The sequence below is a fragment of the Alexandromys fortis genome, unplaced genomic scaffold (genome assembly GCF_014885135.2).
Source record: "Alexandromys fortis isolate MF-2015 unplaced genomic scaffold, M_Fortis_MF-2015_v1.1 scaffold_177, whole genome shotgun sequence".
Classification (NCBI taxonomy): Eukaryota; Metazoa; Chordata; class Mammalia; order Rodentia; family Cricetidae; genus Alexandromys; species Alexandromys fortis.
In genome coordinates, this window is record NW_026068056.1 from 3,059,085 (window position 1) to 3,086,021 (window position 26,937).

The window sequence follows — 26,937 nt, forward strand, 5'->3', positions numbered from 1 at the left end:
AGGTCACAACTGAGGTGACATTTACCTTTAGGGACAGTATGTCTCAGTGGCACAAATGAATAAATACAACAATTTCTATATGTGTTTTCCTACCTTCCCTCCTAGTTTTTGAGACAGAGCCTCACTGTGTAACCCTGGCTGGCCTGGAAATCACTTCGTAGAGCAGGCTGGCTTCCAAGTGCTGGGTCTCAAGGTGTGCACTAGCATGCCAGCTTTAAATGGTCACCCTTTCTGAAGCTGATTGTGTGCTTTCTCCTTTAGTTAAGGATGGTGGGGGGGTTACCACTGGTGATTTCCAGATGGTAAAGTTGGTTTTGGATCTCACAGACATACCCAATGTGATCACGACTTTCTGTCCTAATGGTTGTTGGTATTCTGGTGCGATTTCAGCTTCCATGAACTTCGAGGCTCACACTGATGTCCTTCTTTTGGATTGTCACCAAGTTTTAGCTTCAAGGTTGAGGTAGCCTCGTACCTCCATGCCTCTGGATTATTCGGTTATTTCTACTCTTTGGGTAACCCATGATGTTCTTGGCTTCTTATGAAATTAGATGCTGTATGAACAACCTTCTCAGCAGTATAAAACTCAGGCTTCCTATCCTTGTCAGTCTGCTTATATGTGCTTTATGCTGATGTGCGATTCCCCTCTGTATGCTATGAATATGTCTTATTACCATTATTTTATTAACTGCCTATGGCAAGGCAGAATATAGCCAGACTGGAAGAACATACAGAGAGTATGCGGAGTCAAAGAGATACCATGTAGCCGCCAAAGGAGAAAGATGCCCACCTAACGGCCGCAACCCTCCTAACCTGCTTGTAGCTAAGGAATAAATACTACATATGCAATCTAACACAAACTTGTAAACATATTTAAAACATTTTTTTTAATCTCAACTGTCTGGTTCTTGAATGTGAACTTTCTAGATGATAACACCATGTCATAATGTCAAAAGGCTGACCATACTGCTGGCACTTGAGAAGGTGATGCTCCTTAGAGTCTTTGGAGAATAAATTCAAGTGAGAATGAGTGCCACCCGAAACATCTGTGTTGTGGCAGAAAGGGCATTTGGAGAAGATGCCATGTGAACATGAAGACAGCCCCCAGCAGAGCCAGATGCCCTCTGGAGAACCAACCCTGACAAGACCTTGATTTGGGACCCCTGGTTTCAGCTGCCCAGACTAAGCCTGTAACACTTGTGCACAGCCCTAGGAGACCGAGAGATGTGCATGCTCTTCCCCAGGAGCCCTGTGGCATGCTGCACCAGCCTCACGGCACGTGCTCAGTTCTCTTGAGGTGTAGGTATGGAAGAAGGGAACATGCCTAACTCTCACTGTACTGGTGACAATCCAGGCGACCATGCCTAAGTGTTGTCCCCTCTGAGCACCCTTCCATAGAAGCCAATGGCCTTTCCTTAGCAGCTAATATATTTAGTTTTAGAATCCATGTGGATCAATTCAGCTAAGACCACAGGCCAGCCTCTCCATAAATGAGATCTGTGAAGTATTCACTCCAGACAGATAAAGGCTGGCCTTTCAGTGTCCTTGAGATCAGGAGCAGCTGGCTCTGTGCATATGCTATATGCATGACACTCACTGGGAACCTAGATGGCTCTGATAACGGAGGAAGAACAACTGGCTGACTGAACCTGAGCCAAGAAAGCCAGAGGTATGGCTGAGAAATGCCTCTGTAGTGGCTCTATGCAGACACCATGGGAGCCTGGCACAGCAGAGGCAAAGGGTCAGACTTTCAGCAGCACTGAGAGGGCTGGCTGAGCGGTAAGGAAGACACAACCCCTGGGAAACAGGCAGCCTGCAACGGCTGTACCCCAGAGGGTCCCACCAGGCACCCTCACAAGCCTGAGCAGAGGAATGGCACAGTTAATGGGCCCCCCACCTTGGATCCCTGTGGTCACCTCCCCAGAGGTCTTTGCTGAGGGCTCCCCCTAGCAGGCTGTTAGGTTCCTTGTGCTGGTTTGGAATGCTGATGGCTGCCACTCTAGCCACCTGAGGTTCTGTGTCTGTACTGGTTGTAGGTGAGGCCACAAGGGGGACCAAGACAGGAGGCACTGAAGGGGAGAGAGGATTCTGGTGGCAACCAGTGTGTTCCAGAAGGGGATGTGCAGTCAGCACAGTGTGGCCTCCAGGTACTGCGATCTGCTGGGATGAGCTACAGGTGGGCCTGGAAGATTCTACCAAGGAACCATCTGGAGGCAGTTGAGGCACCAAATTGCCCTTCCCTCTAGAGAGTCCTGGGCGGTCACCAGCCTTGCAGCCTTCTGTCTGGGCCCGCAGGATCTTTGGTCTGGGCTTGGTGGGGCCCTTCTGCCTCCAGTAGGGAAGGTGCCTGTGGTCCAGCCTGCTGGCCCAGCGAGGTCTCCGGGAGAGGACCAACCGCCAAGAAGCCTGGCCTTTTGGTCCAAGGCTCTGTGGGCGCCTTCCCAGCCGGTCCATCCGGGTCCTCATGGTGGCCACTTCCTGAGTCAGGCCTGCCAACGCTGCTGCAAGCTGGTCCAGCTTGTTCGTAAGGGCAGTACCAAGGCTGTGTAGCTCCTGCTGCAGGGATCTGCCACAGGGGCATGGTGGCTGTGAAGAAGTGGGTGGCCACGTTGACAAGTCAGTTGTGGGAAGGGGAGACTTGCTAGGTGGCTCCAGAGGGTCCCCAGAAAGCAGCTTTCCTTGGGTCCTGGCTAAAACCAAAGAAGCAATGGGTAAGAGTGCTTAGGTTGTAAGGGCCTTCTCTATGGCCTCAGAGATGTATTTAGTGTACCCAGTGTCCTGCCCCCATAAAGCCTGGCTTCCAGAAAATTTTGATCTTAGGGCTACCCCAACCCAGAAAAAAGCCTAGTTAATTCTTCAGTTTCACATCCCCTGGAGTAGGTCTCACCCTAGGCAACTGGGGTGCTGGTCAAGGCCCCTGCCATTCTTCAGCCATTTAGCTCAGAATGGAAGAGGGGTCTGCTGTTTGTTAAACCCCAGCCAAGGCTCTGCCTTTGTCTTTTCAGTACCGTTAGGGCTGCAGACGGGGAAGGACCCACACCCTGTCTCACTAAGTTCTTGAATTAAAGCAAGGATCTGAAATTGAGGCAGGGGATCACGAGTTTCAGGTGGCCTGGGTTACTTGTCTCACACAAAATCTTTGAAACCTTGACTGAAACAAAAACTAACAATTCAACATCACAAAACACTGTGGTCTGATGCTTCATCTGCGGGAGGGCAGACAGGGCTTGTAACAAAACCTCGCATTCTCAGAGGGGCCAAAGCTTACAGGAAAAGAAGGTGCCCAGCATCCAGCACAGGTACACAAGGCAGCAAGGGACATGTGGCACGGGCATCTGAGTCCTGCAAACCAAGGACGGCTCAGGGTATGGGTGCATCATCCTGCCTGTTGTCATTGTGGGTCCCTGAACAAAACCATGTGAAGGTTTCCAGCCAGGTCACTCAACAGTGCTGACGTTCAGTTCCCTCAAACCCAAACTTTGTCTCCAGATGCTTCTCAATGTCTCTAAAAGGTGAGCCTGGCACTTTTACGAAAACCCGGAAGCGAACCATGTACCTGAGTGGCTTCAGTGGAAGACTTCCCTACCCAGTGGAAGACTTCCCTACCCAGATGATGAACTTGGACCACGTTTACCTCCTTAGGCTGGGGCCTGGGTTCTGATTTTCTCAGAGGCCACTAAAGCACAGCAAATGCTGCAGAAGTCACCAGCTCACCTGTGCTGCTGGGTTGCCCATGTCCAGGCTCCAGGTCCTTGGGATCTTCAGGACCCTTGGGCTCAGGCCTTTCCTCTGGCTGAGGGGCAGGCCATGGGTACGTAGTTGCCTCTGCAGAAAGAGCACAGAGCACTTGGGACAAGGACAATATTGTTTTGCTAGTGCCACTCCAACATGGGGATATTCTGATGAGCCACATGTACCCATTCCCACCGTCATCCCAATGGCAAATGTGTAACTTTTAAGCAGTAATTAACTCAGGTGCAATGTGTTGGGGATCCTAACACTGGTGTGCTGGCCTGCTGTGGCATGTGGAGCACACGCTGCCGTGCCCTGCAAATCCTCAGTGACCTGTAAGGAAATGTGACAATTCCAAGGTCCCTACCTCCTCTTTTTCCTTCTTCTTTAACTTCAGCACTGCTGACAGGGCCAGGCTGGCATGTGTACTCTGCAGTCCCTTCTCTTCTGGGTGACTGGGACTTGACTCCTGTCCCTTCTGCCCTTCCTGTTAGGAACAAAGTCTGGGTCACAGCTCAGGCGGAGAGTAAAGTGGCTTGTAATACCAGGTGTCATCTCTAGACTTCTGAGCTAATCCCAAGAAGTTCTATTCTCACTGTGTATGAGATGCTGGGGATAACACCCAGGGCCTCACGCATGCTAGAAAAGTATACACCACTGAAAAAGATCACTTCTGATATTTCTATTGTTTGCCAAGTTTAAAAAATGTTATTGAATACTAACTATATGGTGTGTGTACATATATATATATATATCTGTATATATACACACACACACATATATATGCATGTATGCATGTATTAATGAGCATATATGTAGATATTATGTATCTATCATTCAGTGGTTTACCAAGATCTCCTTACAGAACACAGCCCTTGGATCAGCCTCCCTCACAGGATCTAAAGTTCAACAAATTAGGGGGATGTTTTAATGAGAGTCAACAGAATAACAATGAGACTCGGAGAATAAAGTCTGGATCTACGGACCAATGGGGACTGGTCTCTATCATCCAGGAGGACTCCAGGCTTACCTGTACCGAGGCTGCTACAGTCCCTGGGCTCTGTTCTCTCAGGGTCTTCAGCAAGACAACTACTGTTGTTGACTCTTGGAGACGCTCCAGAGACAGGGCACAGAGGGCCAGGACCCTTACTGGAGGGAAGGGGGTCTCTCTCTGTGTCATAAGTAAGCTAGCATCAGAGTACTGACAGGCACCTCAAGGAGCAGCTCACTGCCACCCCCACCCCCACGGCAGCAGACTCACTCTGGAGGGGTGGCTGCCAGAATGCAGGCTCTGGCCTTAGGTCTTCTCCATCGGAGCTGCTGATGCTGGAGCTGGAGCAGGGGCTGGGACTGGGGGCAGGGCCAGTCACGCAGGTGAAACGCAAGGGTCTCACGGGCAAGATCCCCCTCAGAGAGCTCTCCAGGCAGTGCAGGGGGGAGGGCATGGTGGCTGTCTCTAAACAAAGGACAAAAAGAGTTCACTGCCCAGTACCCGACAGCATAGTTTTGATGATCAGATACTCAGGATTCATCCTTTTCTGCTCAGTCCATATGGGCTCTGGGGGAGGGGCCTGAACAACTTACTTTCTGGTCCCATGTGTACAGGGGTACCCCTTAATCCCAGCAGCACCTCCACTGCAGACACCCCACAAGTAAACCAAACATCCTATTCTTTCTCAGTCCACTCTGTTTCTGTCTACTTCTATATTCCATGCAAGGGAAGGAACAGAGCAATAGAGAGATGGGAAGACTATATTGTCTTGGCAAAAGCTAACTGGAAGGAAACTATGGTGTGAACTCTGAAGGTAGCTCACCATCTTTTGGCCATTGCCACGTTCCTGGTCTGACAGTCATCTGTGGACTGCCTAGACGGAGACTCCTGCTGGGTACTTCTCCTCGACCCTGTCCGAGGTGGGGTGGTTCACAGGCCTCGCCCCTCGGTCCTGTTTTAATGAGAACAGTTCTGACAGTCCTATGGGACCTCATACTGCCACAGAATGGACAGATTTCTACCACTGCCAGGCTTTTAGCACACAAGTTTCAGGTGTGGAAATGACCATGCTTGGTCACTACACCAGCCCAAACCCCTGGGATCTCTTTACTCCCAACCCAAACGACATGGAATCCCAGGAGGTGTATAACTCAGTGCCCAGACAACAAGGCACAAAGGGATGACACAGTCAGCAAATCGGAGCAGCTCACTGGAGCAGCAGACAGTGGTGCTGGGCCTTCCCATCCTGGACTCCATCACTCACTTAACTGAGTCTGCCTGAGTGGGGAAGTGACTCTTTCCAGAACATCCTCTCAGCTCAGCTGAGATCTGGCCTGAGGGCTGCTATGCCACTGCCAAAGTCACAGTCCAGGAGGGATTGCTTTCCCCAGGTTCCCACAAATACCACGCTACCTTCTCTGTCTGCAGTCCAGTTCCTGGGCTCTGGTCTCTTCAACCCCCTGTCTACAGTCAAGGAACAAGGCCAGGCAGCCTGTGGCCTGGGAACTGGGATCTCTCTCAGACAGTTCTCCAGGCCTTGGAGTGGAGAGTTTCCTGGTGGATATCCTGTAGCCAAACATGAACAATCTTAGATGAGTAGCCAGGGCTCTGTGAATCCCTGAAGCCTGCCTCTTTTGCCCTGATTAGAGGAAGGAGGCTCAGAATATAGGACATGTCCTGGGAGCTCAGGGCCCCAGAAGGAGACACAGCCCCACATACTTGCCATCCCTGGTTTGGGGTAGCCCTGCTACAGAAGTCTGCCTTGGGGAGTAGAATGAGAGCGTCTAGTCAAACGGGTCTAGTTTAGCACAGCGGTTGTCACCATGTTGTGGGGTGGGCTGCCTGCTTAGAGTGAAGGATACCCTAACAATCCAATGTGCACAAGGCTTCTTTCACCCCTCCAAGGAGGGCAATGATGCAGGCCTTCTTGCCTCTCAGGGTACTCCTACTGACAGAGTCTTGTGCAGACAATGGGAACTAGATGATGTGAAAGTCTAGAGGGATAAGGTAAGTAGACAGTACTGCCATGAGGCCATGCGGCACCTGCTGTCTGCTCTGGAACCAGGCAGAGGTTGTAAACAAGAGGCTATCATGTGGGGCTGGTGTAGCATAGCATAACATGGAAGTATAGGCCAAGTGTTTGCCAAGCACACCGGAGTTTGATCTCCGGAACACATATGGTGTTGGAAAATTTAGAACTGACTCTTGCAAGTTATCCTTTGATCATTTGTAAGCCACGGTACACATGGGGGGGGGGGCACTGAAGTTGAAGGACATTTGAGTTCTATACTGGGGGAGGTTCCTCAGTGGGTTCAGGAAAAGAGAAAGCAGGCTCTGCAATGAAAGCCGTCTCCTGTATACTACAATAGTAACTCCTACTTCTAGCAAGATGTCACTTATCTCTTCTATGTGCCAGGCAAGAGCAAAGTAAGGCATCCTGCCCATGATTAGGCAGTGTTTGGCAAGACTACCAGCATCTCTGATGGGGGCAATAATAGAGTACACGTAAATGTGTGACTTGCCCAGCGTCTGGTTTTGTCTGTGCCTTCTGTCGTCTGGGCCTGTATTCATCTCTGCTGCTTTAACACTGAGTAGCACTCCGAGCCAAGCCTTACACTGATTCTGCCGGAGACTTAGAGTCGTATAAATTAGGAGCTTGGTAGGCGTGGGATTGGGGACTTTGAGAAAATGCAGCTGTTAACAGCTGTCCATGATGGCTGAAGAACAGCAGGCAGACTGTATAACTCCTCAGGGTAAACTAGAACGAGTCACTCTGGGCTGCTGGTGCCATGCGACCGAGGCAGATGTCAATTTACATTTCCAGGCCTTTAGCAATGGATGTGGCCAGGGCACAGCTGGGCAGATGCACTGAGTATCCACTCACAGGACAAGACAGACATGATTGTTGCAAGAGGAAAGCACAGGGGAATGCTGAGAGAGCACCAGAAGACCCCACAGTCTCCAAGAGTGACTTCCTTTGGCAGGGCCCAGGAAGGCACAGGTGACTGAGTCTTCTGAGATCCTTACTCTACCTTCCCTAAGTCAAAGGTCATTTAGTATTATAGATACTTCTTTTTGTCTGTGATAGGGAAGTGTTTATTATAAGGGAGATTCTGGGCACACTGCCAGCCATTGTCCTATCCCTTCTGGGCCAAGCTACTACAACAAGCCCTTCTCACCCTGCCAAGACAAGTCCTGGCTCTGTTTCTGCTTTGGTATACACAGTTCTTCTGGCACTATGGCAGAGATAATAGTGGGCAAGGACCAATGTATTCCTTCCCCGAGGATTCCGACCTCAGGCTGGACCAGCTCACCTTTCCCAAGTCGTTGCCCCAGATTGTTCCTGGGGCTCCTGAAATCCAGATCCCCATCACTGCTGCTGGCTGAGGAGAAGCTGGTAGGGGTACCCTGGGAACCAGAGGGTTGAATCCCAGGTCCCTCTCTCATGCAGCCCTGCAAGCTCAGAGGAAGAAGTGGCTCTCGCGTAGCTTCTGCAGAATGAAGTATAACTGGGTCAAGGAAGAGCATGATGTAGAAGTCCTTCAGCCTTAGAGTATATGGCACCAGAAGACCCAGTCCAGGGAACCACTTCCCCTTCCAGGGTTTCCCATGGCACTGACCAAAGTCTACCTACCACTCCCGTCCCCCCACAATATAGTCTTGGGAATAAGAAGTCCTCAGAATAGGGAAGTGGGTGGGTAGAATGTGGCTCTCACCAAACCTGGATAGCTATTTGGGTCAGGCATGAAGCAGGGGTCAGGAAAGAAAGACACATATTCAAGGAGGCCCAGATAAGATGACCGGATGGTGCCCTCAGTATCTCCCCTCACTGTGTGCACAGAAATAATTGTTACCCTGGGCCCAAGTACCTTCACTGTGGGATCCTTGTGGCTGTAGTTCAAGCCTCTGAGATCCAGAATCTCCTGGCTGGGGACTTCTGGACCATGAGGTGGCTAGCGGCTGAAGAGGTGATGACCCACCTGGAGGAATGCCCTTTAGACAAGCCTCTAGAGCTTCTAGTGGTGAGCTTGAGGCCCTGCTGGCTGGACAAGAGAGGTCACCTTGTCATCTCTTGCTGGGCTCTGGCCTGCTAGTCAGACCCCAGCTTGGCCCTTGGCTATCTGGCTGGCCCATAGACTAACTTCTACAGTAGGCTCCAGGGATCTGCTAAGGAGGAGATCCTCCAATGAGGAACCTTGAATGTGTTTTCTGCTTCTACAGAAGGAATGACGCTGTCCCCAGTTCTGAGAAGGGTGGACTAGCCACCTGCGTGTTGTGGTCAGCTTCCACAGTCAGGACCTCACTGTAAAAAGGTCCTGAAACCAGAGGGTGGCTGAGCACGGGCCTGGATTGAGAACATGGACTAAGAACAGCTTGGGAGGAGAGACAGGGGAAAGGCTCATTGACCAAAAGAGAAGCAGGTTCTTCTCTGCGGGCTTTGGAACCCAGAACTTACCGAGAGTCATGGGGCCCCAGCGGGGTACACGGACCTCTCTGGTATCTCCAGTGAAATAGGGACTGTGGCCTTGCCTGCTAAGCTGGCAGGATGCTGGCGCTGGGGGACTCTGAACCCAGCTATCTTCTACTTTCACCATGGCAAGCATATTTCCAGCTCCATGACTCCGACGGAGAGGAGGAGTCTGGGGGCATCTCATCCCTGTGGGAAAGATGGCTGCTGGGAAACCCAGGTTTCAGGCTTAGACTCAACCTAAGTTTTGGGAGCTCCACTTCATAGGGCTAGGAGAGACTTCCAAGGCTCCTCTGCCTACACAGCAGTCACTGGCTCTGGGTATGATCACCTCTCAAGCCCAAGCACAGTTCCAAGTAACACCCCTACTACCTCTAGGATGCTCAGGAGCTTTCTAAGGGATGTTACAGTGAGCCATTCCCTGGTCAGCAACAAATCAGATCTTGCTCCTCGTGCAGCAGGTTTGGCTCAACCCCACCCTCTCAAGGCCAAGTTCTCAGGAACACAAGTTTATTGATAAACTGACAAATAATCCTGCTCCAAACATACGTGCTGAGAATCGTATCCTCCAGCCATAGACCCTAGCCTGAACACAGGATGGCAGGAACCCCCAGCCACAATCACGGTCTACTGTGCTACAACTCCTGCCTATTTCATTCCCTGTCCCTCCCCAACAGTCCTTCGAAACATTTCCTGTAACCCTTTTCTTCCTATAACAGGAGCCAGTTTGGAAAATTATGAGACACTCCTATACGCTTTGCTCTTGCACAGCGTGATGGGGTTCAGCATGGGACTGCCTAACCTGCATGCTGACTTAAGGCATGGATTTGGTTGGGAAGGGTCACACACAGCTGTGCTCAGAGCAGAGAAGCCAAAGACAGACATCTAGCTCCCTGACCACTAATCTAGCCAATGACCTTTACCTCCAGAATTCCTTTTCCCTGGGTCCTCCTGCAGTCGCACGTCCCCTGCTCCCGAGGGGCTGGGACGCCTGTCTGGGGCTTCTGGGATTTCCTTCAGACAGTTCAGCAGTCCTTGAAGGGGACAATCCCCAGATACTGGCTCCGTCTTCACTAAGGGAAAGGACACACGTTTCACTTAAGCTCAAGGTCCTCAGTCTCCTGACAGACAGACAAGGACTGTCCTGGATTGTAGTCTAAGCAGCACAGGGCTAAAAACCAGGACCTGTAAATCCTATGTGTGGGTAGCACCTAGCCACAGCTAGCACTCAGGGTGCAAACTGAGGGATATAGGCTGGCAGTTTCTGAGTATAACTTAGCTTCAAAGTCTAGTAGGTCTCGACATGCACATGAAATGTTCATACAAGAGAGGAATTCTGTAGTTAAGTTCACCCCAACCCGGAGAATGGAACAGCTGCCCTCTAGAGATGCAAGATCAAAGGTCAAAGCTTCAGCAGTCTTTTGAAGGAAAACCTCAGGCAGACCTCAGTGTCCACTGACACCCCATTCATGTCAAGAGAAAGTGACATTCGAGCACCAAAGTCCTCCTCAGAGTCCCATATCAGGAGTAGAGAACAGTGAAGAGAACAGGACAAAGTCTGCTGCTGCCATCCTTGAAAGCCACTGACCCTAGGGACACAGGAGTGGTCATCTCATGGAGACAGCATGGAGCACAGCAATAGCTAAGAACGGCAATCTGAGCTCCCCAGGGACTGTGGAGACTTTGGTCTGTGCAGGCCAGGTGCCCAGGGACTCACCCGGGCAGGGCAGGCTTCCTGACTCCACCTCAGCTCTGGTCTGCTTCAACACACTCAGGCCAGGGAGAGAAGGTGGCAAGTCTGGGGCTGTCCCACGGTGCTGGGGCCCGGGCACAAGGATTTCCTTCAGACAGTTGATGAGGCCTTGCAAGGGACTGTTCTCAGGAGCGGTTCCTATGCACATACAAGGCAGCTAAGGTCAGTGTAGTCCTGAGAGGCAACATGAGACCCTCAGTTATTTCTGCCATCACTGGGCAGCTAAGAACCACCCATACACACACACAAAGCTTATCTTACAGCAGTGGCTCTCAACCTATGGGTTGTGACCCCTTCACGGTCACATATTGGATATTTATATTATGATTCATAATAGTAGTAAAATTCTAGCTATGAAGTAGCAATGAAATAACTTTATGGCTGGGGGTCACCATAACATGAGGAACTGTATTAAAGTATCGCAGCACTAGGAAGGTTGAGAATCACAGTCCCATAGGGTTGTCTTGAAGTTCAAATGAGCAAGACATGGCCTTCTCTGACTCTGCTCAGCTTTAGACTGCGAGACCCCAGGAAAGCCAGTCTTTCACCTGTTCCTGTGCTGTCTCTATCCTGTCTTCCATGGCTCTTGCTCTGGTCCAGGCTTTGAGTGGGATGAACGGAAGGCTCTCCTGAAGCTCCTAAGCCTTCCTTCTCTATAGTCAGTGGGTTATCAGCAGTTCCTACTGCAAAATACAAAGAAAGCAGTGTTATGGGGGACTTGGATTCTGGAATCACCCCAGATCTGCTCCCCAAGAGGACAGATCACTCAAACTTTCCAACCTGAGAGCCCCCCAGATCCTAAAAATTAGCCTCGTGCCAGTGCTATCTCTGGAGGATTTGTTCCAGGAGGGTTGGAGGCTATTTCCTGTTTCCTTCTGGTTTAGCTGTAAATACCCAGACTCATTTATGCTGAATGTTTCCAGACCCATTCCCTGACCCCAGTCTCTATCTGGCCCAGCCGATGAAGCCAACAGTCACAACACAGGTCAGGCTTGTACTCATGCTTCTTCTTCTGGGGTGTGTGTATGTGTGTGTGTGTGTGTGTGCTGTTTTTGTTGTTGATGTTTTATTTTTCCTTAGAGACGCTTTTTCTCTGTGTAGCCCTGACTGTCCTAGGACTTGCTTTGTAGACCAAGCTGGCTTCAAACTCACCGAGATCGGCCTGCCTCTGCCTTCTGAATGATGGGATTAAAAACATGCGTCACCACCCTCCGGCTGCCCTCAGGCTTCCTCTGTGGGGCTTGTGAGACAGATGGCACATGGAACCACAGGTTGATTGGGATATAATTTAGGGGAGTGTCCATTTTAATCTTTATTCATTTAAATATTCTAAATTAAAATACCAAAACAGGGCTAGAGAGATGGCTCAGCCATTAAAGGCTAAGCTTGCAAACAAAAATAAAAATCCAAAACATTCAGACAAGTACAATTTCGAAGTGTTTTAGAAGACAAACTGAGACCCCAGGGAAACTTTAGTGAGCAGCATTACTGCTCTGCTGCTAGCTGTGCTGAGGCAGTCTGAGAATCAAAGCAGGTGCACACAGGTAAGTGACCTACGGGGTGCACATGAGGAACTGCCCAGAGTTCTGTGCGTGTCTACAGTCCTCGCAATCAACAAAGGGATGGGCCATCTGGAACTGAGCATCAGATTACCGGGTCTGCAGCAGAGGCCAGGCGTGTTTTCTCATGATTCAGAGACCTACAGAGGAAGCTGAGCCAGAGAAAGTGAAGAGGGTGCAGGGTCCAAGGCCTGATTCGGGGTTTGCAATGCTGGGTGTCCCTGTGCGCACTGGGTCAGACTCACTGGTAGGTAGGGGACTTTCTTGTGCCCAGTCTCCAGGAGGGTCGCTGGAAGATGAGCTGCCTGTGGGTGTGGCGGCCAGGCTGGGGTGGCTTGCAGGGCTCTCCGGAAGAGAACTGAGCAGGCTGCGGGGAGGGTAAGTGTGCACGGCCCCAGCTGCTGTTGGGAGACGGAGAAAATGCCAACTGGTAAGCTGTCTTAACATTCCCACAGTCAGAGCGTTCCCTGTCATGCTCTACCAACAACAACCAGGAGCCAGGGACCTATTCACTGCCACTGCCGAGCTCTGAAACGCGAAGATTTCTGTCTTGGCCATGGCCTGAAGAGCACAGAGCGGTGAGTATGAAGCCGGTGCCGCCCTACACCTACACCTCTGCTCCCTTCCCGTGCCACCCAACGTTAACTGAAGAGGGCTGCAGCAGGTAGAGGGCCATGGTCTAGGGTGAGGTGGGTCCTGAGCTGACCGAGTGGAGAGGGAAAAAACAGACAGTTGCTGAAGCAGAAAGAGAAAGGCTGGCACTAGGATCTAGGACCCACTAGCTATCTGGACAAAGCTCTGCTTCTCTCCTGTTCCCCATAGGGACCAACACACTGCTCACCGCCATGCAAAGTGTAAGGCGGCAGGGAGGGATCACCAGGTGACTGGACAAAGACACAGAGATGGCAAGAGCTGTTCCCATATCCACTAGGTCCCAAAAGCTCAGAGGATGAGCACACAGAGGAGGTCAAGAGCTGGAAGGCAGCTATGCATTGCACTGTGGACTGCAGGGAGGTCACTCTTGCAGCTTGCCTGACTTACCCTCAGGCGTCGCTTGATCCCCTTCCAGACTGGTGCTCCCACTCTCGGAGTAGTCCTCAGCACCCTTCACCTCTCCAAACAGGAACTCCGGTATCTCCTTTACCAGCTGCACTAGGGCGGTGAGGTGCAGGCTCTGCTGGGGCTGCCCTCCTGTGGAAAGTGTGAGCCCTGTGCTCAGCCACCTAGCTCCCCAGGGAGCCCTACAACAGCTGGAGTAGCCCCAGGGAGCAAATGGCTCAGAGAAGGGAGGGCTGAGCTCACGAGGTTCTGCACATTACCCAGTAGCTCCTCTTGCCTCCTTTCCATTAAGAGCAATACTGAAGGGCCCTGTGGCTCCATCTGGCCTGCTACCTTTCTTCCCTTACTCTGGCCCCAGGGCCACCTCTACTGTCTAAGCCGCAGGCTGGCTCTGGGTAGTGGTAAGTGGGTCAAAGTCAGAGGTTCTCCCCCACGTGACCTCAGGTTTTATTCTGAACATTTTTCCATGGACTAGACTACATGCAATGAGAAGAAGGAGGTGCTCAAAGTCTATGGGGAGGACCTACCCTGGGACCCATGCTCCACTGGGGGTTCTTGTCCCTTATCGTGGTGGCTCTCTTCTGTTGTGGCTCCTCCAGGCCCCGAGGGTGACAGGAAGGCAGAGAGAGGAAGCAGCTCAGAGGTCCCTGGGGAAATAATGAGCAGTTACTCTGGGAACTGAGTGGCTTTTACCCTCCCACAGTCATGTGATGGCCCAGATGTCTGCTTATCTATGCATAGCTTTCCATATGTTTGTGTGGTCACCAAATTCAAAGGCCATATACCCCTAAAGCTCTGTACCCAGACCCCCACTCTGGCTCATAGAAACGAACAAAGGAACAAAGAAAAGTGAGGCTCTGGACATCCTCAAGCTCTGAACACCCTTAAAACTACTCAATTCACAGATGAGAAGGCCAAGGCCTGGAGGAGCCTCGGGTCTCACAGAGACTCAAGACCCCTGGGCAGGGACCCTGGCCTCCTTCACTGCAACCCTCTTCTGTCCCTGCAACCCACACTCTGGAGGCCTCGGGCCCTCACCCACAGACACCAACGTCTCGTAGTTTTCCCGCATCACGTCTCTGTAGAATTCCCGCTGCCCCTCTTGCAGGAGCCGCCACTCTTCTTCAGAGAACCGCACGGCCAAGTCCTTGAAGCTGATGGGCACCTGTGGGCACAGTCTCCGGGGGGGTTGGCTGCATCCATGCCAACAAGGCCCACCCAAACTGTCCCTTAGCTCAGTGAGCCACATGGGTCTCCTGGTAGACACTGGGAGCAGGCAGTGCAGACATGGGTGGGACCTGGCCTGGGTCTAACAGTTACTGGGACAATGCTGCAGCTAGCTGGGCACCCAGGAAGATGCGCCACCGGCCACATTTTAGAAACAAGGTCACCACAGGTGTAACTAGGAATGAAATTACATTCCTTAGTGCACAGCAAGTCCTATTTGCTGTGCCAGTTATCAGGACTATCTGGGAGCCTGGAACTCCAGCACAGTGGCACTGAGAGGAGGACAATGGTTACTACAAGACCAGCTTGTTACCAACGTCTAGTACTCTTTATCCCAAATTCTTGGGGTCGGACGTGTTTTGAATATTTAATTTTGAATGTTCTCATGTACATAATAAATTATTTTAGAGATGGCACTCAAGTCTAAATAGAGATTCATCTATATTTTGTTCTTTATACACCTAGCCGAAGGTAACTTTTACAGTGTTTTTTGACGGCATTTGGACTGCAAGCGATCACAGGAGCTCTTGTGTGGACTTCTCTACACAGGGCATCTCAGCGCTCACAAGTTTTGCCTTTTGGAGCATTTCTCATCTCAGATTTCCAGACTAGGGTTAACTAACTCATATAGCAAAGAAAAATGACTTCCTGCTCCTCAGCAGAGACGACATAATTCATGTCAGAAATCAAACGCCCCCAACAGCTGCGGGCAGCAACAAAAAAAAACTCATGAAGCCCTGAAGGTCTAAAGAAGATAGACCCCTTTTCACCTGCCAGCCAGGCAGCAGGTGAGTCAGGCACTCGTAGGTCTAACAGACTCCAATCTGGCCCAGGTTCTGAGCTGCTGGGCAGAACCCACCTTCACTTTTCCAGTCCCACCTGCCCTGCAAGGCTTCGACTCTCCAGAGACCCTGGTCCAGCTGTGGTGAGTTCCACAGGGAAAAGCTGTGACAGCTGCCAGCAGGTGCATGTAGCAGAAGCATGCAGAGGGAGGTGAGGGTCACAGAGCCCTTCTAGGGGCCCCACCTAGAGGCCCCAACTCACCATGCTCTCTACCCCGTGCCTCCCACAATGGCCACTTAGCACTGAAAGCCTCTAGTATACAGTCCTCAGGGACTCAGAAGAAACCTGAAACCCGGGAGCTTCAAATAGTTCTTCACAGCCACACTCCACACCTTTATCTGCTATGCTCACCTCCTGTACCCTGTGACTTTGTAAGACGAAAGCAATCTCTTCCTTTCTGTAAAAGTCGTAATTCTGTAGACTTTAAAACAGCATGAAAACTGAGACAATGACCAACACCTGATAGCCATGAACTGAAATTATGGGAGAAAAGAACCACACAAGCGACACAAACAGAATGTAAATTATGGGAAGAATCCATCGAGGTTAGAAACAAGCGTGATCTGCAGGCAGGACCTTTGAAAACAGGAACACTTCTGATAAAGCAGAGGAGAGTCGACTGTCTAGTTCATGCATTTAAGTCAGTGACTTTAAAAACTGTCTCTCTTACTAACTGGCAGCCTTGCCACCTACTGCCTGCCATCTCTCTGCTTTCCATTCCTGACAGCTGACAGCTACCACTGTGCACACACTAGGATCATATACCTAATGCCCTGACATTTTGAAGTAGTTAGGCTCCAACAACACATCTGGCTAGAGACCACATTCCCAGTGACTGCTGACAGCCAGAAGGCCAGAAGGGATCAGAGGCAGTGAGCGTCCTTTGCCTCTTAGCTCACTGTGCATTCCCAACCATCTCTGTGGTCTGCTGGTCAGCAGCCTCCTTCCCCAAGCTTAACTCTTGGGCCAGATTGGAGTCTGTTAGACCTCTGGCCCACTGTGGCCACTATCCCTCAGACACCTCAGATACTCCACAAACCTAGAGCAGGGAGCCATTTTGCATTTCTTATTGGCCTCCTAGCACATAAAATGTGGACAATCTTAGGTTCTGTACTGAGGAGCCAACACAGCAGGCCTGCCACTGCTGCCCTTCAAAATGCCTAGACCTAGGCAGGCACCTGGGAATGTGCATCTCAAAGGATGTCTACTGGTTAACACACTAGCTAATCTGTATGATACAGCTTGTGCTGAACACACGTCTTCTTTCTAGGTGTCTGCGAAGGCAGATGCCAGGAGAAGATGCCTGCGTGACCTGTTCTCAGCAACAATCCTGGGTGTAGAGTCTCTGGCAAGATTTTCCCAGTTGGCATTCCACATGGGTCATTCACCATTATGCTGGGGGAGCTAAGTGCTTCTTGGAGACTGCACTGGAGGCCTCTGGGAAGCTGCCCTCGAGTTTCTCCTAACCTCGCATCTGTTGAATTTGTCAGATGTTTTCCTGTTGTCATGGACATAGCTGTGAGTCTAACTACCTGCTGAGCCCAAATCCTTACGGGCATCTCTAGCTCTCAAATGCTCTTGGGCATGCTAGCTAGCACAGGACCCCATTACACTTGGCCACCTTATAACACCTCCCCACACCCATGCATTCAACCTATCACTTCTAGTCTCGCCTTTGGCAACTCTGCCACAGCTCTGTCCTCTGGTCCTTTCTGTGCTGCTCTCTTCTACCTCTTCCTTCTGGTACCTATCAGCCAATGCCTGGGAGCCATGGCGGCCGGTTGGTAGAGGGGGAAGAAGCTGGTGAGTCCTCATGTGTGAGCTGCAGGCCCCAGGCCTTGACAATAGGTTCAGAGTCCAAAGGGGCATATACATACATGTTCCCTACAGACCAAATACGCATTTTTGCTTACACACTTTAATTATTGTTTAAACATGTTCAGATGCTGCTGTGATGAAAAAGCATGTCCTTTAAAAGTCATACAAATTATGACATATGAACATCTACCATCCAGCAGCACTAAATAGAAGACTATGGGACATCAGGGAGGTTTCACCATCAAAAAGGAGTCACAGAGGCAAAAGAATAGAAGCCCCTGTTTATAATCCAACTTTCTCACTGTGATAGCTAAGGGAACAGGAGTGATCAGTCATCTGAAAGGGCGACCAAGCCATGGCAACAGAGAGGCATGGCCCAATGGGGCCTGCAACCTAAGAACTGGAACCTGGTCAACTGTTCCAGACCCTGTCAGAAGCAAGGTGCTCCCACAGAATAGCATAAGTTTGTAGATGGAGTCCAGCAAAAGGCAAGGACTAGCTTGTGGGTCCTTGACCTTAACCACAGGACGTGTGTCCTCTGGCCTACATTGCAGAACTCTTCCTAAACAGCAGTGTGGTTCAGGCTGCTAGAGCTCCATGCTGCCAGCTGTCAAGCTTGTCCGGCACCTCTACGCTTACGAGACAGCTCTCCCTCCATTAGCACTTGGCTTCCCATGCAGGGTCCACTCTAGGCACAGGAATGAATGATTAGGCCATTATCTGGGGGAGCCATTTTCTGATGAAGGACGGGTTCAGCCCTCTTCTTCCTCTGTTTACCTATGCTCTTCTGCCCTTCTGCCTTCCACTGTGGAATGACAGTGCTATTGGCGGACCGTGAAGGTCCCCACCCCCACAGCTCATGTTTTAAAAGCTTGTTCCCTGCCTGCTCAACTATTTTAGAAGGTTAAAGACACTACAGAAAGTGGACCTAGTACGTCACTGGAGGTGGGTCCTTTGGGGTGTAGTCCTCCTGGTTCCTTCCTGGCACACCCACTATCTCCCAATCATCAAAACTTAGAGAACATAGGCTTGCTGCTATGATGTTCTGCCCAACTACAGGGGTCAAATGACCATGACTGAATCCTCTGAAAGCACGAACCAAAATAATCCTAGCCTCTCTTAGGTGTTTCTGCTGGGTGTTTGCCAACACAATCCTTGCCAGATGTCAGTTCCTTGCCAGATACTGGTCCTTTGATTTTGGATTTCTCAGCAACCCAAACAGTGAAAGAAAAAAAGAAAGAAAGATCTATTTTGTAGTTGTTTGCTTTTTGAGAGAGGGTCTCACTATTGCAGTGCTGTCTGTCCTGGAACATGTTATGTAGGCCAGGATGGCTTTAAACTTAGAGATTGGGTTGGCTCTGCCTCTCGAGTGTTAGGATTAAAGTCGAGAGCCACCACATGCAGTCAAAATCTCTGTTCGTTGTAAGTGGTCCATGTTAGGTGTTTTATCATAGAAATACAAACAAGACCGCGGCCCAGACATTCCATAGCTGTATCTTCAGGCTTCGTGCATTCTCAGTTTGTCAGCTCCAGTTTTTTTTTTTTTTTAAATATTTATTTATTTATTATGTATACAATATTCTGTCTGTGTGTAAGCTTGAAGGCCAGAAGAGGGTGCCAGACCTCTTTACAGATGGTTGTGAGCCACCATGTGGTTGCTGGGAATTGAACTCAGGACCCTTGGAAGAGCAGGCAATGCTCTTAACCACTGAGCCATCTCTCCAGCCCGTCAGCTCCAGTTTTTACTGGCTCCCTCTCTGTCTGTGTCTGTTTCTACTTCCGTAACAGATACCTGAGTAGGGAGACTTATAGAGAAAACAAAGTGATTTCTTATAGTTGCAGATGCCAGTAAGTCCAAGGTGATGGGGCCATGTTGGCTGAGCCCCCCCTTGCCACATCATATAGTCTATAACAGTTTGATGGGGGGGGGGCATCACACAGTGAAACAAAGCAAGCAAGTCAGAAAGGCCTTTTAAACAAGGCGACTCCCTCAATAACTCATTAATAATAAGTCCAATGACTTCCCCACAAAGCTGGAAATTGAGTTTCTAATAGGCAAAATTTGGAGGATATTTGGAGGATATTGTTAAACTCCAGCATTCTAATTCATTTGTCTTTTGCTGCTTAGTGTTAAGTTGGTCCTCTTGAGAACCACAACCTAAGGTGCACTGAATGCCAGCATATTAGCTATGAGACGTCAAACAGTGACCCATCTGAGCCTTGGCAAACTCATCTGTAATAGTGGCTCTTGTCCTAGTTCACAGGGATATTGTACATACAGAATGAATAAGAATAAACACTGGGGCACACAAAGTGTGAGACTTATGTCGCTGTAGCCAGGTCTATCTGTCTAACGTTCATCTCCAGACCATGGTTTGTCACCTCAGGCTCTTCTAAACACTTGGCTTGGGGGTGGGCATGTGAGGCTCTTTATCTCAAGGCTAAATATATCTGCCTCTTTTAGGCCTCTGTGTGCAATATTTTCCAGACCTCTCTCCATCCTCGCCTAGGAAATCTTCACCGACAATGTTTTTTTATAGAATGTGAACGAGAACTCGCTGTGACTCCGGATGTTCCCTTCAGGGGTTTCCCAAACAGAAGAGGTGGAGCTGGGGATGTTGGTCAGAAGGTAAACTGTTGGCTAGCGTGTTCTGGGATTAATCCCCAGTGCTACACCAGCCAGATAACAGTGACACAGGCCTATAATTCCAGGTGGTTGTAGGAGGATCAGAAGTTCAAGGTCATATTCAGCCACGTGAGTCCTTGTCTCCAAAATAAATAAATAAATAAATAAATAGATAATAAAAATAAAAAGTGAAGAGTGACTAGTGTGAGAGGGAGAAGGAACAGGAGGAGGAGGGGGTGGGGAGACTGATGCAGGAGGATAGTTACCACTGGTCTGTCACATGGGTTCCTGCCTCCAGCCCTCAGAAGAAAAGCTTCTGGAGCTAACTTAGGGCCACTGTAGATGACTGACCTCCTTCTTAAGGCTTTGCTGTGTCGGTCTCTAAGAAACTGCGGTTTCAGCACTCAACAGTATCGGTCTGTCTACCTCATGGTCTTTGTCGACCCCATTGCCCCAGCATGCCTCAGGCTACCAGGTCGGAACTTGTAGTCAACACTGAACATACAGACTGCAGGCCTTCCCTGTCCGTCTCCATCAGACTGTGTCCTTCTTGCATTCCCAGGTACCAGACTTGACCATCTCCTCCATGCAGCTACACAGTATGAGGAGACATCCTTCCTTGAGCATCAGATCTGAGAGGTTCAACTCCCTCTGGATACAGAACGGGAAACCCAAATAAGCAGTCTCTACCACGGGGTCAGTGAGCATTTCTGAGTAAGAGTGTTCTTGAGTTGCCTGTCAGACAAAGCTACAAAGGACACTTCTGGGCCAGGCAACATCCCATTTACCTTACTTACTGTTTCTCCCCAAGATACTAGTGGGGTACTAGTGATATCTAGCCACACGCTGTGTTAGCCACGACCCCAACACAGCTGCCCAAGTCTGGCAAAGCTCCTAGGCAACAAAACTGCACATCTGATTCTGTCTACCTACAAGGCAGTGCAGCAACTGCCCTGGCATTTTCACAGCCTACGACCCTGCCCAAACTGTACCTAGGCCACAACAGATAGGACTCTTCTTCCAGCGCTAGGATTGACACATTTTACCAGCATAACTTGGATTTATTTTCTTTCTTCCCACTTTCTTGGCCCCACTCCCCGGGATTCTATATCTTAACAAAAGTAAATGTCAGATTTAGTTATCGCCTCAAATCCCGCCGAGGCCTCGATCGTGCACACTCTCATTGATATCTTAGACTGAGAACCTCAAGGAATGAGCTCCCCAGGTAGAAAAAAAGCTCTTGGGGGAAGAGGAGAGCTCTACACTTCTGGCCTGGGAATCCTGGGCATCTAGCTGGCCTGGCTGGGTTCACCGGAGCTCAAAGTCGGCGGTAAAGGGCCCCTTTTGCCCACCCCCCACCCCCACCCCCGGGCCGCGCGCTGCACCGAGAAGCTCGGCCGAGGCGTCCATCGGTCCGCAACGGCTCGTCTTACCTGGAGCGCCATGGCGGAACTCAGCTTCGCAACTCCCTGGCCCACCCAGCTTCCGGCGCGGCTCCGGTAGGAGGCTGCACCGAGACCCTCGAGACCCTCGAGGACAGCGGTCCAGCTCCGCACGACAGGAGGCGGGGCCGGGGGCCGGGCCGCGCGGGGAGCCGCAGTGGTGGCTCGCCTGGGTCGGCCCAGCAGCTCGCATCCCTGGAGGGGGTGGTCCCGCTTCCGCCCGCAGCCCCCCAGCCTCACCGCGAAAACGACGCAGGCGCAGACTACACTTCCCAGAGGGCTCCGTGGCTGGGACGTGGCTCCGGGAGGTGTGGCGGGGGCGCTCTTTACTGCTCCGCCCCTCGCACCTCCAGCTCTTCAGGTTCTGGGATCCGCTTGGAGTCGGCTTCGTTCAGGCAGGCTTGCGGCTGCGCATGCTCAGGTGCAAAGACCCGTTCACCCAAACAACCACCCACCCACTCGTGCCTTCTGAGCGTGTCCTGTGCAGGTGCCAGGTGGGGAATGCGTGGATAAGAAGGGACCTGTTTCTCCCATAGGCCGCAGTCACGCAAACCCGACCCCGAGTGCCTGAGGGGCCAGGGCACAGTGACTCATAGCCACACTGACCTTTGTCATTTTATTTTTTGTGACTGTTTGCTGGTCTCGCCCGCGGATGATGGCAGCCCCAGTAGTCTCTGACAAAGAGTAGGCCTAAGTATATGTGTGATGTATGGACTAAGTGTAAGCCCCACCATCCCTGGGTTCGTTTGCGCTCCTGTCTGAGGTGCACGCGCAGGCCCTAGGATGAGCCCTGGAGTCTCCTTTTCCTTCCTGGAGGAGCTCCTGCCCCTTATGTGGGAAAAACTCAAAGAGGAGAAGGTTGTGAAGCTTCGCCTGCTCTTTGAAACAGGTGCTTGGAACCCCAGCAGAAGCCACCCTGCCCAGTGCTTGTGCCTACCACCCCCTCCCTGGCCCCCGCCGTAACGCCTGCAGCATAGCCCCAATTCTGCGATTTTCCTAGGAAAGCGGATTTCTCTCCTAGTCACCCCAGTGTAGTTCTTCTTTAGCGACACTGGCCTACATGAGCTCCCCTGGCTTTGTATCCTGATACGCCAGAACACTGCCTGTGGCCCTGGAGGGAACAAGTGAGCAGAGACCATTAGCCATTGCTGCTCAGCACAGCGGAGAGAATTTCCTTCTTCATACTGCAGGACAGTGCTGGAACCCGGGAAAGGCAAAGTGCAGTCTCATCTCTAGTAGCATCTCAGGGTAAGTCCTAGGCCAGAAGCCAGGGACCCACGATCCCTAAGGCTTAAAATCCTCTCAAATTAAAACCTTAAAAAAAAAGAAAAGAAAGGCACAATGTCCAGCATGTAAAGTCCTCCTCCTGGCTGGGCTTGGTGCAGCATTTGTAGATTCTGGGCCATCTGTCACCAAGAACAGCTTAGCAACATCAAACTCGCTGAATGGCCAGTTGTTAAATTTATGGAAAAAAAAAAACACCATTATCCCTTTGATGGTTCTTGCCCCTACTCTAGCCCTTGTATCTCTGAGTTAAAAATTTTACTGCAGGTGGCAGGGGTTGTAGTCTGGGGTGTGCTACCATGACTAAATATGATTATGTTCAGAGAGGCAAGAGAAGGCAAAGGTTTGGTATTGTTTAGTTTTTTTTCTTTAAAACTAAAATGACCAAGGTTGCAGAATTATTTTGAATTGAGTCCTTGGCTATAAGGATCAAAAAGGATCAATAAAATGTTATTAGTTCCACTCCGAATAGGCACTCACTAAATCGGCGTCCTTTGTAGAAGTACTTTTTTTCTACAAGGTTGCTGTGGCCTTTGTGTTAGGTGGCCTTGGCAATCTTTTATGACCATTTTTGTTATTAGCAAATATGTTTGAGGAAAGCCCTGTGGCTTTTTTTATCGCCATGGCTTCCTGACTGCATTCTGTCAGCGGTTGACATAAGCGATTCTGTCAGTTTAATGTGAGTGGCTCTAGTTTGATCTCAACAATTACACATGAGCTCTGTATATGGACAAAGGGTGGAGCAGAAATGGTACGCTTTTGAAAAATCTCAGTAATTTAGGTTGGTTGTTCAGGAAATTGATATTCAGGGGCTTAGCTTTCTGCATATTTGGCATTTGGTTACCTGGCCATTCAACGCATTGGATAGACAAAGTCAGCTGTTTTGCTCAAATGAAACAGCTAGCTTCTGCTAGTAGTGAGCTGTACTGTCCATTTCTTCATATGAAAAATGCCTGGGACTTAAAATAGTTTCTGATTTACATTATGGTTTTCTTTTTCATCCATGAGTTAACCTAAAAAGACATTTGAATTTCCCATGATGAGGTTTTTACAGAAGCTGCAAGTTATTTGATTTCACCTTATATTCAGAGACTGTGATGTTGACTGTGATGGGTGTATCCAAACTTTGGACGTTGTGATAAAGTTTAGCACCCAGTCGAGTTACAAAAAATAGCAAGAGAAATTTCATAAGGTTTTAAGTAAGTTTATTATTTTGTGTTGAGTTGTACCCATAGCTATTATGGGTCAGGGATTACACACACCTGCTAGAATTTTCTGAGACATTTTGTGTCAGTAAAGCAAGAAACATTGAAATGATTAATATTTCCTTCAGAAGACTGTTCATATTCTAATATCGGTTGTAATGAGCTAGTTAGAGATTACCAATCATATTGATTGTGTTTCTTATGCCTTTTATATAGTATCATTTATTTGTCTTTTGAATTATTTTAGGTTATTGAGCTGTGATAAAATCTCAAGAATATGCATTTGTCTGTTTTTCACTTTGTGTATTTGGTATTTAGAATTGTAGTATTTTTCAAGAGAATTGTTAATTTTAATTTTCGGAAGTAACGCTATTTCCAACAATATATTTTGTCTATGATCTATTTTTTTCTTTTTTTTCATGTTTAGATGTTTGTATTTTTTCTTAATTTATTTATTTATTAAAGATTTCTGCCTCCTCCCCGCCACCGCCTCCCATTTCCCTCCCCCTCCCCCGATTAAGTCCCCCTCCCTCATCAACCCAAAGAGCAATCAGGGTTCCCTGACCTGTGGGAAGTCCAAGGACCACCCTTATACTGTGCTTGCTAGGTGTGTTGGTTTGAGTGAGAATGACCCTCATGGGCTCATATATTTGAATACTTGATCCCCAGTTGGTGGACCTGTTTAGGAAGTATTAAAAGCTGTGACTTTGTTGGAGGAGATCTGTCACTGAGCATGGTGTCTGAGCCCATATGGGTCCCACACAGACTTCCTAACTTGGCTGGAACGGAGTCGCGAGGAATAATCAGACACAGCTTACACCGTCATCATGGAAAAGGCCAGAATCCTCCTTTATTGTCCAAACATCTTATATACCCACACCAAATGAGCGGGAACACATAAAGGCTGTTGCCTAGGCAACCAGGTGCTTGGGCTCTGGTCACCTCAGCATCTAGCAGTCAGGTAGGCCCTGAATTAGCATCTCTATAAGACAGCCTCCAAATTGCATAAGGAAAGAAGCCCCAAACATCCTGACCAGTTTCAGTCAACACCTCTTCTCAGGTAATCCACACTTTAACAAAAGAAGCTAGGAGCAAGACATCCTGGCTTTTGTTAAGGGCACAGACAGCTTGTCTGAGCTATGTAATCAGCTCAAACCGGGCAATGGCTTTTGTGTAATCTCGAAATATGTGCCCACAGCATGGGTCTTGAGGTTTCAAAGGACTCCCATCCCTAGTGTGTCTCTCTATTTGTACACTGGTGTGAAGGTGCATTGCTGTGATTGGTGTAATAAAAAGCTGAATAGCCAATAGCTAGGCAGGAGGTATAGATGGGATTTCCAGGGAGAAAAAAGAAAAGGAGAAATCTAGGCACAGGGAGACTCCAGGAGATGTGGAGAAGAAACGGGAGGCACAAAACATAAAGGTAATGCCAAATGATAGAACGTAGTTTAACATAAATGGCTTAATTTAAACTATAAGAGCTGGCTAGGAACAAGCCTAAGCTGTAGGCTGAGGTTTCATAATTAATAAGTCTCCGTGTCATTATTTAGGAACTGGCTGAAACAGGTTTGTTACATCTGTCTGCTTCAAAGCTGTGAATCAATGGTGAGTTCTCTTCACTTTGCCGTCATGGACTTTAACCCTTTACAAGGTTAGAGTAGCCAAATTAAATGCTTTCTGTTATAGGTTACCTCGGCCATGCTATTTAATTGCAGCAATAGAAAAGTAACTAAGCCTGGTGGTGGTGGCATGTGCCTTTAATCCCAGCACTCCAGGCAGGCAGATTTCTGTGAGTTCAAGGCCTGCTTGCTCTACAGAGTGAGCTCCAGGACAGCCAGGACTGTTATTATTCTTTTAAAGCGGGTGTGTGTGTGTAGACGAACACAGGACAGACAAGATGCGCGAAAGGAGGAGACACAGACACGCGGCTCCCACGTGGGTGCACTTTAATGGGGGGGGGGGACACGATAAGGGACAGGTGTGCAAGATACACAAGGGTAAAGGGCAAGAGAGAGAGCGAGACCTCGTGGAAGCTCGCCTTTTAATGGGAAGCGCAAGGTTATCTGGGAGAAATGACCCGCACCTGTGCACGCGCTGTATCCGGCAGGTATCCGTAATCCAGGAGGAGTCTGGGAGCTGTAGTTTCCAAAAGGAACAACAACTGTTATACAGAGAAACCCTGTCTCGAAAAACAACAACAACAAAAACAAAACAAAAAGAAAGAAAAGAAGGAAGGAAAGAAAAGTAACTAAGAGATGTAAGAACCTTTTGCTTGGAGCTTTGCTTGTGGGTGGAACAGGTGTGCTCTGTGCCAAAGCAACCCAAGTCCTCCAGAAAAAAAGATACTTCTTTTCCTTGGAGCCTCAAGAAGGAGCTTCAACCTGTTCACACTCTTGATTTTGGTCCATTGACACAAATTTTGAATATCAGTCCTCCGGGCCTATAAGAAGATAAGTTTGATTTGCTTTAAGCTATGAGTTTTAATTGTCTTTTCTTCATTCACCGGACCCTCCAGATAGGTCAAGTCCCTGAGGCTGTGCAAGGATAGTGTGATCCCCAGAACTCACATGACAAAGACAGGCATGGTGGCATGTACTGGGGAGTTAGAGGCAGGCTGATTCCTGAGTCTCACTGACTAGCCAGCCTAGCCTACATGGTGAGTTCCAGGCCAGTAAGAAATCCTGTTAAAAACAACAACAAAAAGTGAATGATACCTGAGAAACAATATCTGAGTTGTCCTATAGCCTTAACATATACATTCTTGCCCAGCACATGTGCCCCTCCATAGATAAACACATACACACACAGACACATACACACACACAGAATGAGAGAGAAAAAGAGAGAGAGACATGCACACTTTATTTTATTTTTTAACTAATTTTTCTTTTTTATAATTAATTAATTTATTTATTAAAGATTTCTGTCTC

The 26,937-nt window shown here is 49.4% G+C and overlaps 1 protein-coding gene across 16 annotated transcripts; it reads right to left on the minus strand.

Moving 5' to 3' along the window:
• Positions 1 to 663: 663 nt before the first annotated feature.
• Krba1 (KRAB-A domain containing 1) lies at positions 664 to 21,851 on the minus strand. 16 transcript variants are annotated; one of them, XM_050119889.1, is made up of 19 exons: positions 21,510 to 21,662; positions 14,601 to 14,727; positions 14,090 to 14,209; positions 13,545 to 13,694; positions 12,749 to 12,904; positions 11,493 to 11,627; positions 10,909 to 11,082; positions 10,115 to 10,264; positions 9,180 to 9,380; positions 8,593 to 8,766; positions 8,038 to 8,214; positions 7,903 to 7,959; positions 6,137 to 6,289; positions 5,547 to 5,675; positions 4,994 to 5,188; positions 4,763 to 4,903; positions 4,100 to 4,219; positions 3,715 to 3,825; positions 664 to 2,690 (listed from the first exon to the last, which is right to left on the minus strand). In XM_050119889.1, the coding sequence occupies exons 1-19, from the start codon at positions 21,519 to 21,521 to the stop codon at positions 1,882 to 1,884; spliced, it is 3,291 nt and encodes a 1,096-aa protein (XP_049975846.1). In that variant the 5' UTR covers positions 21,522 to 21,662; the 3' UTR covers positions 664 to 1,881. The 16 variants fall into 16 exon arrangements, with proteins under 16 accessions (XP_049975846.1, XP_049975849.1, XP_049975841.1 ...); XM_050119892.1 differs by having other exon boundaries at positions 14,601 to 14,740; positions 21,510 to 21,645; XM_050119884.1 differs by lacking the exon at positions 21,510 to 21,662 and adding an exon at positions 15,984 to 21,413 and having other exon boundaries at positions 12,749 to 12,901; positions 14,601 to 14,740.
• Between the last annotated feature and the right edge of the window lie 5,086 nt (positions 21,852 to 26,937).